General features: G+C 42.7%; 1 protein-coding gene across 3 annotated transcripts in view; it reads right to left on the reverse strand.

Moving 5' to 3' along the window:
- The window catches only part of CHPT1 (choline phosphotransferase 1), a 37683-nt gene extending 28824 nt beyond the window's left edge, over positions 1–8859 (reverse strand). For 2 of the 3 annotated variants that reach the window (XM_045553120.1, XM_045553119.1), the window contains exon 1: positions 8372–8723. In XM_045553120.1, the coding sequence (XP_045409076.1) occupies positions 8372–8644 (273 nt within the window). In that variant the 5' untranslated portion in view covers positions 8645–8723. Of the gene's footprint in view, positions 1–8371 lie in introns of all 3 variants that reach the window. The other variant, XM_045553118.1, reaches the window with a different exon arrangement.
- Between the last annotated feature and the right edge of the window lie 3171 nt (positions 8860–12030).

Here is a 12030-nt window from a genome sequence, read left to right on the forward strand (position 1 = left end):
CAACAAATATCCCTGAATTAATGGACCAAGTGTGACAATAAAGGTCTTTACGCAAAAATAATTTTCAATTTGTATTACAGAAGCATTTGAGGCAGGGCCTTCATGTGCTCTGGGCTCCTCTGGCTACTCCCAAACTAATCTTAGAAGTAGTAAAATATATGGAATGAACACAAGCTCTACCCACTGGTAAGTTTCTTTACAGCAGCCTCTCTCTCAACCACCTAACTTCATACTCCAGCTCCATTCCACCCACAAGGTCCTCTTATCCACCTTATTTATTTATTAGTTGATTCCATCTCATGGCTGTTTCCTTCGTAAACATGCTCACCCAATTCCGCAAAGCACTCATGTGCCCCCTCCCTCAAGGACTGCCTGATATGCCTTTGCTTCACCTAGGGAGAAATCAAAGGACAGTCATTACATTCCTACCTCTTCCACTTAAAAAACATGCCTTCTATAAATATTTATTTTTCAGGGTGAAAGCAAACTTTGTAAATATATAGGCCTCTGTTGTACCATGCATGCATCATTGGTACCTCAAGCATGCAAATATAAGAAACTACATAACAATAGTATTCAGGACTTTATATATAACTTTATTATAAATAGCACTATTTCTGGTGTTTCCTTAGTTTTAAATGGTTTCACAGGTGGCGGCATCAAGTTAAAAATGCACAGTTCTGAAATTGTCTTCTTTAGTTAATGAAGTAAAGACCTGATTTAACCAAGGGAAGGGACTGTACATAAGTCGCTCATTGTTTCGTAATTGTAGCCTACCATTTCTTCAAGTAACAGTTATCTTAGTTGTAAGGCTGGTGCCAGGTACCCCTCCCTTCCCTAATGGAAAAAAGAAGAAGTCCCTCCTCCTATCCCTCAATACCCGCCCCAAAGCTGAAACAAAGAAATTCCTCACTCCTCGCACCACCACCGACATCTCCTGGCCATCTCCTGGCCGAAGAAACTCCCATCCCCCAGTCCTAAGAACCTATATAAACCCATTCAGACTTCTGGGCAGGGCAGCCTCTCTGGTACCACTCCGTGGGTCCCGTGAGGCTCGCCCGGGTCCCTCTCTCGGGACTCCTTACCCCCACCTGGGAGTGCTCCAATAAAGCCTCTTTACTTATCCCTTTCAACTCTGCTGTCTTTCTTTCTCTGGCACCGGCTACCTCAAAAAAACCTTACATTAGTCTGTTTTCTGTTGCTATAACAGAATACCAGACACTGGGTAATTTATAAAGAAAAGATTTATTTGGCTCATGGTTCTGGAGCCTGGGAAGGCCAAGAACATGGCACTGGCATCTGGTGAAGGCCTTTTGCTGTGTTATCTCATAGTGGAAGGTGGAAATAAGCACATGAGACAGAGAAGGGAACCAGGGGCCAGACTTGTTTTATAACCCATCTCATGATAACCAAACCACTTTTGTGATAACAACATTAATCTATTACCCAGTTACCTTTTATTAGTCCCACCTCCCAAGACTGTTCCATTGGAGATTAAGTTTCCAACACATGAACTTTTCAGGGGACACAAACCATAGCAATATTCAACTTTAAGACCTCTAAATCCATAGTGAAAACAAATAGAAATAAGTGGATAATTCTTACAGAATCACGGTTTTCCACCTCAAACTCTTATATGGAAATTCATATTTTCATAATCATGTAGAAGTATAGGATGCTATACATTATAAGATTAAAGGAAACTACTATATCAATTTAGTTATTAATAACTGGAAATTGAATCACGATGATATTCTATTTTATTCCACTTAAAGTGATAATTCCCTTCCTTCTTTTGCCTATAAATAAAGATTTAACAATCACCTTACTTGATAAAAAATAAATGATAATCCAAAAAAGACATGTGGATGCTTTCTAACATGTGAGAATATGAAATGTAAACTACCTTTCCTCAGTTGTAAAATTCAAAAATTCTCCTAAGAAAATAGGTTTTATTAATACTTCACTTTAAATTTTTCTTCTTCCTTTTATTCTATCTGTTTGCAGGAGGGGCCATCAAAGGAAAGATGATGGAAACATGTCTACTTGGCCAATATAACCCAAAAGGTATTCTGTTATTCAACTATACATAGGTGAAAACTAGTTCTAATTACCGAGAAAGCCAGCAGAGGGTAGGTCAGTGGTTTAAATGTTACCAGGCACGCATGAAAAAGAAACCAGATGCAAATACCAGATGGTAGTCTGTTAGAGTCCAAGAGAAAAGTAGACTCAAGTTCCCTGATCAGAAATAAGAGACTTAGAGAGGGACCTCTAGGACCAAGAGAAGTCCCAAGCTGGTCTAAAAAATGAGTACTAAATGACCCCTTAGGTACATGTACTATTCTAGGTTCTGGGAAAGCATTAAAGAGAAAACCCACTCTCAGGGTTACAAGCACTCTGGCCACCCCACAGTGTCTGAGGAGGGGCATGCACAGTGCAAGAAAACAGAAATCCACTTGAGAAAAACAAGAAGCATTCAGACAGCCTTAGTTTTCACTTCCTGGGGGAATGGACCTCTAGGTGGAAGTTCAGCCAGGAAATCAATCCCTAATTGCTCAAATGATTGGGCTTCATATGGGCATACAGATAGTCTCTTTCAACACATAGCGAGGATTATTTTGGAGAGAGAGAGAGATGTGACCCATGAGTTTAGTCACCCAAGTGGTCAGTTAGCCAGGTGGGAGGATGTCAGTGAATCACATGGCCTTCCACAGCAGAAGACACAGAGCATGTAAAGGAGAAATAGCAGTACTGAGTGGTAAGTACAAGTAGTCAGGTGTGCAGGTGTCCAGGACAATGAGAACCACTGGGCCTGGAGTGAGAATGGTGAGAAATGGCACCAACATTATGCTGCTGCAAGAAAGAGTCCCTGTTAGATAAAACAAGAGGACAAGAAAGAGAAATTATAGGAGAAACGAAAAGTGAGTTCCTGGGAACTCACTAAGGCCACAGAGCTTTGGTTATGAGATAACTGGACACTACCAATCATTGACAGTGGTTGCATATGGTACCAACCGGTTAGAAAGACTACAGAATTGGGGTTCCTCCAGCAGCTTATATGTAGTAAGATGTCAACATGCAGAGGAAAAGGAGGAATCCAGGAGTCCATTAAGGCAGTCCTCCTTCCTAGACAGACATCCCTTATCATAAATCTAAATCTGTATTATGAGAACACCGATCTTTATCCAAGTCATTTGGAAGGAAGTTAAACACCCAGAGATCTGAACTAGACCTTATATGGTAATTGTTCTTATTAAAATTAACTCTGGATAAAAGAGAACAACACATATATAGATCAACTGTTTATCCTGGGTATCAGACTTCTTTTTATATGCATCTTTCAAAGAGGACACCCCCTCAGGAAAAGGAAGAAAAGACTTAGAAAGTGAAGGACACATCTCTGCTTACCGGACAAACTTCACTTACAACCTTGAAATACTTTATTTTCCAGAACACATTCTTAGGTCTTCTGTAAAAGAAAATGCTAGACTAGATGGTCTGCAAGGTATGTTTTAACTGTAGATTTATGTGATCTCATTCATATTCGGCCCCACCTTTCATATGAGAATATAATCTTCTCATAGAATACATGGGTGTGAGGCATGTATTCTGTTTTTAAAATCTGCTGTAGGAGCTAAATAACTAGATGATGAAATCAATTGATGATCTAAATTTTTCCTATCAAGTAATAGGTTACAGAAATGGTTTTCAGAAGGAAGAATACCTGCCCTGGGATCTTCTTGCAGATAGTTACGAGTACGGACCCTGGACTTTACTTGCACCCGAATCCTTGTTCTGCCACCTACTGGCTGAATTGGACAAGTTACTTAATTTCTCAGTGCCTCAGTCTCTTCATTTGAAAAATGGGAATAATCACTATTCCAGTCTCATTGTGAGAATTAAATGAAGTATTATACATGTGAAGTACTTATAAAAGTGTCTGGCATATGGAAGAAGCTCAGTCAATGTTAATTATTGTCATTGTTAATACTGACACTACATCAGATAATTTTAGGTGATTCATCGATATACTTTTCATTTTAATATTTAAGTATTTATTTTAAGGTATTTTGAAAGATAGCTAGCATATCAAATCTATGATTTTATAGATGTTAAGCTTTACAATGAGTTTGTTTTTAAAAGGAGGTTGATTTAAAGTTGACATAAAGAAAAATAGTAAATAAAAGCTAGTATAGGTAATACATCAACACAAAAATCTTCCCAAACTAAAATTTAGAAAATACTGTAACTATACAATGTCCATTATGTGAATTTTTTTTACTTAAAAAAAATACCTCTTTCCTTTAAATGGCCTTGGGTGAGTTGAAACATATGCAAAAGAGATTTACATAACCAATAACTATTAGCTTAGCTGGTAAGGAGATTTCAATTATGCAAGCATCAATTGACTTCTTTCTTTAAAAACAATAGAAACTGTATTTCTAAGAGGTAGGAGGAAAGAAAATTAGAAGACAGACTGTGCGTATGTGAAAAAATGTAATGCTGATATGCTCCTGGTGGACTTTGCACCCAGACAGATATTTCTATGATGTTTAAAAGAGAATTCATGGAGTTCCTAATACACTGCTAACCTGACCCTGGAAAGCATAACAATTAGAAATGACTGACTGCCCCTGTCCTGCAACTGCTCTAAACACATACTATGCACCTGTGATGGGGTTAAGACATTGCTCACTGGGAGCCTGTGAAGGGCAGGGCGCTCCCTTGTTTACAGATGGAGGGTTCCCACCTGAAAGGCTCCAGAGGCGGGGCTGGCGGTCAGGAAAGGTAGGACCATTCCCTGTCAAGCCAATCAGGAAGGCCCTAGGGGCTTATTGGTTTCAATCCAGATCTTTGGCCTCAGCTCAGTTTAAGAATCAGCATTTGAGAAGAGCCCGCCCTTTTTCAGGAAATGAAGTGCATTATAAGCTGGGGCAAAGGAAACCAGACTTTGCACACAAATGCAGTCAAACCAGCACTCAGGGCCAAAGGGGCTTTCTCATGACCTGACACATCTGTACTTTGAAAGCTGTACTTTGAAATATATTTTTTATATTTGTTCCAGGTTTTCTTCCTCCTTAGCCCTTACTAGAGTTCTTGTTGATGATGTCAGTATTTCACTGTGCTTAGGGGAATAAGAGAGAGAGGTTTATGGAGAAAACCCAGGCCAAATCTATCATCCACACTAATTGTACTTCCTGGGTGCTTTAGCATCTGTTCTGGTCTTTAACTTCTCAAAACCCAGGTGGTCATAGCCTTATGCCCCAGTCAAATGCACCAGGAGTAAGATTTAAAGCCCTTTCTATACATCACAATGCTGTGTTTTATCTACCGTTGAACCAGAATTTTAAAGAAGAAATAGTTTATTCCTTAGGAATTAAGGCACTAGTAAAGCCTTAAGAATCAAAGGGACAGGCCACAAAGGGAAACTACCTCCACTTTACCTAAAGAGGCTCCTTCTGGACAGGGCTGGGACCACGGTGAGCCAAGGAGGCACCAAGGCTGCAGAATTTTAGGCATTCACTCTCAGGGTTCTGCAAGTGCCTCCTTTAATTTGAGGCCTCCTCTTGCCTCACGCTGAATTCTTCCTTGTTTCTAGAACTTTCATCTCCTATAAGTCTGGAGTTTATTTTTGTTTTGTTTTTTTGTTTGTTTCTTCTTCAGTCTGGACTTGTCATATATTGTTTTAATGAGAGGTCATTCCCTTACAAGAGTCCTACCCTAATAAATGAAACTTGAAAAGTTATTGAGCTGGTTAAAAAATTAAAAAAGAGATAAAAGAGTGATAAAAAAGGAAATATACTAGATCTCAAAGAAACCGAACCTATGAAAAATAATCTAAGTAGGAATCTACATGTTATTGCCTTTTCTTTCTATTATTCCCCCAACAAATAACTCTTTACAATGTAGTACAAAGGTGACTGTAATCTGAGTTATTTAAAGAATAAACCATTTCTTAAGGGCTTTCTGGCTTCCTCAGGTGTACTCACTTTTGGGTTCAACTTTCTATCATCATAAACAAAAGAAATGTATTAATATTAGTCAATGCCCTTTGACCTTGCCCTAAGCTAGGCACCTGTTATAAATATGCTCTTTAACAGAGACAATGACATGGATTTATATACACAGATCAAGAAGGCAAGACAAAAACATTTCATCGGATAAGGAATAGGGAATGGAGTTACAGTTTACACCAGTCAAAAATAAGTGCATGCAGTGTTTTGTAGTAGGAAATGCTACTAGGGTGGAGCTAGAACTGGATTTCAATTAATGAATTATCTAAGCTCAAAGGTCCTTCCAAACTCTAAGGATCTGTGATTCCAGTTTAAGATTAGGTAGCCAAGGAACGGGGACCACGGACTATATAGAGTGGTGTTCAGATAGAACTGCTTCATCAAAATGAGGAGACAATTCAGTTCTTGTTTTCTCCATTCACCCTAACATTTGCTTATTCACCTTAAAATTACCAAAGCCAAACAACTGATAAGTAATCCAAGAACAGCTGAAACTGAGTAAGAGTTGAAAAACACCATCTCTCAAAATTACACTGGGTTATTTCATTCATGCAGTCAATAATTCAGTAAATATTTACTAAGCATTTGCTTTTATGCAAGGCACTGTGCTATGGAAAGTATACAAATAAGCAATTGCTGTCTGAACTTAAAATGTGGTAGCTTGTCCTGCTCAATAAGGATACACATAACCAAAGTAAAATGGAGAAGTTCCACAGGAGAGGGACAAAACCCTACAGAGGAAGCTCCCTTCCCCTCTTTTAGCTTGGAATCCTGGTCCCCAAGTAAAGCTATGTGATCCTAGATGCCGCTAATTTCCCTTCAGTTTCCTCATCTAATGCTGTTAGCTGAATTTAAAACCAATCAAAACTAAATTTTTTATGCATTTTCGGGACATTGTTTAATAACAGTAATATTTCTAATGCATTAACTAATATTTTTAATTTATTGAGCAAATTATAATTCCCTACATTTATCTGTATATATCATTTGATCCTCACTGCATCCTTGAGAAATTGGTTTGGCAGGCATTATTTTCTATTTGACACATGGGAAAACAGACACAGAAGTTCTGTTGTAGCAGAGCTAGTCAGAAGCCAAGTCGCTCACTTCCAACTCAGAATCTTTTCATTTTGGATACACTCTCTCTGGAAAATTCTGGAAACAGGCAAGCAAAAACCAAAAACTGAAGCAGCTTACTTTTTCAAACACCATGTAAATGAATAGCAATGGTGCATAACAATGGGAATGTCTGCTAAGAAATATATATCAAACATACTGGTCAAATGGCAAGGTATATTTAAATGTAGGCTCCATCAAATATTTTTTAAAAACGGATGCATGAATGGAAGGCATGAAGTATTTCCATTGTATTCCTGTTATCCAACCTCAACTCCCACTAGACCTCCACTGGATCTATACTCAACTATGATTATAAAGGGGCTTCACTACTTGGAGGGCAAAGAAAGAAAGTAATGGCACAGAACATGCCATGTAATATCTATCCCATGTACTATAAGCTACAGATGAGAATAAACCCAACTTTGCCCTATATCCCTCCATACTCAGCCCAAGGAGTGCTTCTCATTAACAGCTGTCCAAAGCCCGCATTATTTGCCCTTCTTATTTTGCACATAGGTCAAATGTAATTATTGCTAATAATATCTGTTGATTTTTATCGATCCCTGGGTTGTGATAAGAATTATCGTCTTGATAATACCCTAGTTTGTTTTTCATGAAGAAGTCAGTGAAGCAAAGAGGAAGTTCTCTCTTAAAAGTAACTTCTCTTTGATCAGTGCTACCAGTAATTTCAGTATCACTAGCACAACCTTCGAGAAACGGACGGTTATAAAAGTATACAAAGAACATTTCGGGTTTGGCCAACCCGGCCACCTGTCCTTGCGCCGCACAGGACGGAGATGGGGGTGTTCAGCCCTCAGCGTGCACAGTACCCCCCCGCTGCTCCATCCCACAGGCGGTCCTCCCGCCAGTACGTGGCCCGGTGAGGATCTGAGTGGACTTGGGACTGGGGCAGTGACCTTGACAGCCCCTCCGCTGCCCGGGGAGGCTCGGGATGGTCACGGGACTGGGGTAGTAGCATGACAGCCTCTAGGCGGCCCGGGAGAGGCTAGGGGCGGACACGGCCACGGCCTCCCGCGCCGTGCCCTCCGCCGCCCTGGAGGCTCAGCCGCGCGGGGGTCTCCCCTTTCCCCCAGCCCCTGGAGGCACCTCTAGCGACCCGTCCGCAGCACACCGGGGCCGGGTTCGGGCGAGGGACGAGAGGCTCCTAGGGACAGCGGTTGGAGGCTTCCCTTGCGCCGCCGCCGCCGCCGCCGCGGGCGGGAGGGAGCGAGCCCTACCTCCTCGGTGGCCGTGGGGCAGTAGAAGATGAGCACGAGCGTGGTGAGCAGGTTGATGGCGAGCCCGAGGAGGGTGATGGAGTTGGGGGCCATCCACAGCGGGATCCACTGGAGCAGCCAGGTCCAGTAGAGCTGCAGCGGCGGCTCGAGCAGCGACACGCCCGCCGCGCTGTAGCGGTGCTCCTCCAGCCGCCGCAGCTGCGCCGCGCTCAGCGGCTCGCCCAGCGCCTTCAGCCAGCGCGGCGCCGGCCTGGCCCCGGCGCCCGCCGCCATGGCCGCCCGCGGGCCCCGCAGCCGCGACAAGCGCAGCCAGCGCCGAGCGCCGGGGGCGGGGAGAGCGGAGGGCGGGGCTCGCGGCGGGGCCTGCGCCGGCGGGGGGCACTGGCCCGTGGGGCCCCGCACGGCCGGCCGAGGTAGAGATCACGCCGGGCCGCCCTGGTGCCGGGGCCCCCGCCCCCAGCGGCTGGGGTTGCGGATGCAGCCCGCGGGCGGGGCGGGGCCTCGAGGGGCGGGGCCTCGAGGGGGCGGGGCGGGCGCCGCAGGCCGGCAGGTCGCGGTTAAGACTGTAACTTTCTGCTGTTGCCCAAGGGCGCAGACTTCCCAAAGGTCACCTGCACTTGCTTCTGGCGTCTGATTACGCTCCCCTGAACGAAGCCTTCTGGCTGGCCCGACAGTGACAGAGCTGGTTCCTCTACCTTGTGGTGGGGCGGGGCACAACACGGAGGAAAGCGGCGCCGCCATGTGATTAGCTCTAGAGAACTCCCAGTGCAGGTTCAGAGATCAAGGTGTTGCAACTAAAAATCAGGGCTCACAAACACTGTCCAACAAGGGGACCCAGTGGCTGAAACCTGTTAGGTTTGCTCCAGGTGGGAACCCGAAAAGTATGTGTAGGACAGAATGTGGTTAATGCAAAACGTAGGCTTGTAAAACAATAGCCCGTAGGAGTCTGGAGAGACGCGGACTTTGTAAATCTGACAGCTGCAGCCAGTCTTCCTTCCCACTCCCTCCCTGATAGAGACGAAGTTCATCCCTCCCTAGCTCTCCTGATCAGAGCCACGCCAGAGCTGAAGGATGGATGTGACTGGGGCAAGGGTCTCAGGAGTTGGTTGTTTGCAAAAGAATTAATTACAAACGGCTGTTCTGGCCCACTTACTCCCCCCGAAAAAACCCTCTATCAAACCCAAGGCTCTCCCCTTTTCTCTCGTGGACGCTTTTTCGCCTCCACCCATCTGCACCCAGATGCTCAAAATAAACAGCATTCTGCTACACATGAGGCTTCGTGTGTCTCCCTCTCGGCTCCGGACCTAACAAAACCCAAATGCCTATTTTTCAGAGCATTTGATATCAACAAGGATGGATATTTTTACACACACTCTTCCCTGGAATAGAAGGCAGGAATCGGGAGTTTCCTCTCACTGCAGCAGGGAGCAGGCCAGTTTGCCACACAATGGTAGTTCAGCAGCCCCTTACCTCACAATGCACCCTTTTGAACTGGAACATCCTGTCATAAACATGTTCTATTGCACAACCTGAGATAGGCCTGTCACTTGCTTTGCTCTTCATGGCTCTAATCTGTATGCACTTTTCTAAGGCATAGAACAAGCCAAAAACTGCTTCTAGGATACTTAATGCTGAGTAGCAGCTATCAACAGATGCATTTCGCCCCACCACCCACTCCACCCCTCCCCCCAACTCATCCCAACACCTTGGAGCAGGGCTCAACAAACTTGCTGCCTGCAGGCCAAACCCAGCCCACCACCTGTTTTTCCTACAGCTCATGAGCTAAGGATAATTTTTACATTTTTAAATGATTGGGAAAAAAATCAAAAGAACATTTTGTGATGTGAAAATATATGAAATTTAAATTTCAGTTCCATGAATAAAACCATGTTTATTCCTGACATATAGTTTGGCTGCTTTCATGCCACAAGGGCAGCAGAGTTTGGTTGTGACAGAGACCGTGTGGCCTGCAAAGCCTAGAGTACTTACCACCTGTCCCTTTGCAGAGAAAAGCTTGGCAACCCCTGCCTTAGAGCATTATGAGGGTATCTACAGACTATGCCATTCATTGAATATGTATCTCCTAATCTTTACTGTGAAAAATGATGCTGACAAATGCAGGAAGGGAAACAGAATGAGGGAGATCCACTTTAAGCAATGCTAGCTTTATGTGCAGTGAACCTTGCAATACCTATTTTTTAATGTACCAGTGCCACAAATAATCCAAGGAAAAATCCTTTTCCAGATTAATAAATTCAACTATATTAGAAGTAATTTCTAATATACATCAAAAGACATCCTAAAGATAATGACAAGCCATAAACTGGGAAAAGGTATTTCTCTCAAATAAAATGCACAATGAATAGTGCCCAGAGTATATAAGGAATTCCTAAAAACCAATAAGAAACAAAAACAATCAACTGGGCTTATGTTAAGATACCTATAGCAAAACCCCCCAAAACATGGTGACATAAAGTAGAAGTTCATTTCTGTCTTGCATAAAGGAAGTCTAGATTCGGCACTCCAGGACTGGTATGGTGGTTCCATAGTCATCAGAAACTCAAGCTCTTCTGTCTTTCTGCTCCAACTTATATCTACAAGGTCATCTCATGGTTCAGAATGGCTGCTGGAGTTCCAGCCATCCTACTTGCGTTTCAAGCAGCAGGAAAGAGGAAGAGGATAGAAAAAGGTGGATACTGTTCAGCTGAGCCAGCAAACTAGGGTGCCTTTTCAAAAGTCCCAAACAACACTCTTCCATACAGTAGTCCCCCTTGCTCCATGGTTTCACTTTCCATGGCTTCAGTTACCCACAGTCAACTACAGTCCAGAAATATTAAATGGAAATTCCAGAAATAAACAATTTATAAATTTTAAATTGTGCACTGTTCTGAATAGCATGATGAAATATTGTGCCATCTTACCTCAACCTGCTCAGGATATTAATCATTCCTTTGTCCAGCATATCCATGCTATATGTGCTGCTCATGTGCTAGTCACTTATTAGCCATCTTAGTTATAAGATAAAAAGCATAGTATATATAGGGTTTGGGAATAACTGTGGTTTCAGGTATCTATTAGGCTTTTATACCCCTGCAGATAAGGTGGTGGTGGGGGGGACTATTATACATTCCATTGGCCAGAACTTAATGATGTAGCCTACCTAAATGCACGTATTAGCAAGGGAGAGTAGATGGATACAACCATTTGAAAAAAAATCTGGCATTATCTGGTAAAGTTGAAGATGCGGATGTATACTGTGTAACACCACAATTGTGATCCATGAATACGTCCTAGAGAAATTCTTGCTCATGTGTTCTAAGAGCTAGGTATAAGAATATTCATAGCAGCTTTGTATAATAACCCAAAGCTGTAAATAACTCAAATGTCCGACAATACAGCGGGTAATAAACGGTGATATTTTCAAGTAACTTAATATTATATAGCAAATTTAATATAGCAATGAAAAATTAATGGACTATATGTGCTATGCTGAACTATTGATTTATTAACATGAATGAATTATACAAGCATAATGTCGAGTGAGGGGAAAAAAGCAGGTGTATTAGTCTGAATGAGTTGTCTTAACAAAATACTGTAGACTGGTTGGCTTCAACAACAGGAATTTATTTCTCACAGTTCTGGAAGCTGTGAAGTCCAAG

This window comes from Lemur catta, chromosome 6, assembly GCF_020740605.2.
Source record: "Lemur catta isolate mLemCat1 chromosome 6, mLemCat1.pri, whole genome shotgun sequence".
NCBI classification, from domain to species: Eukaryota; Metazoa; Chordata; class Mammalia; order Primates; family Lemuridae; genus Lemur; species Lemur catta.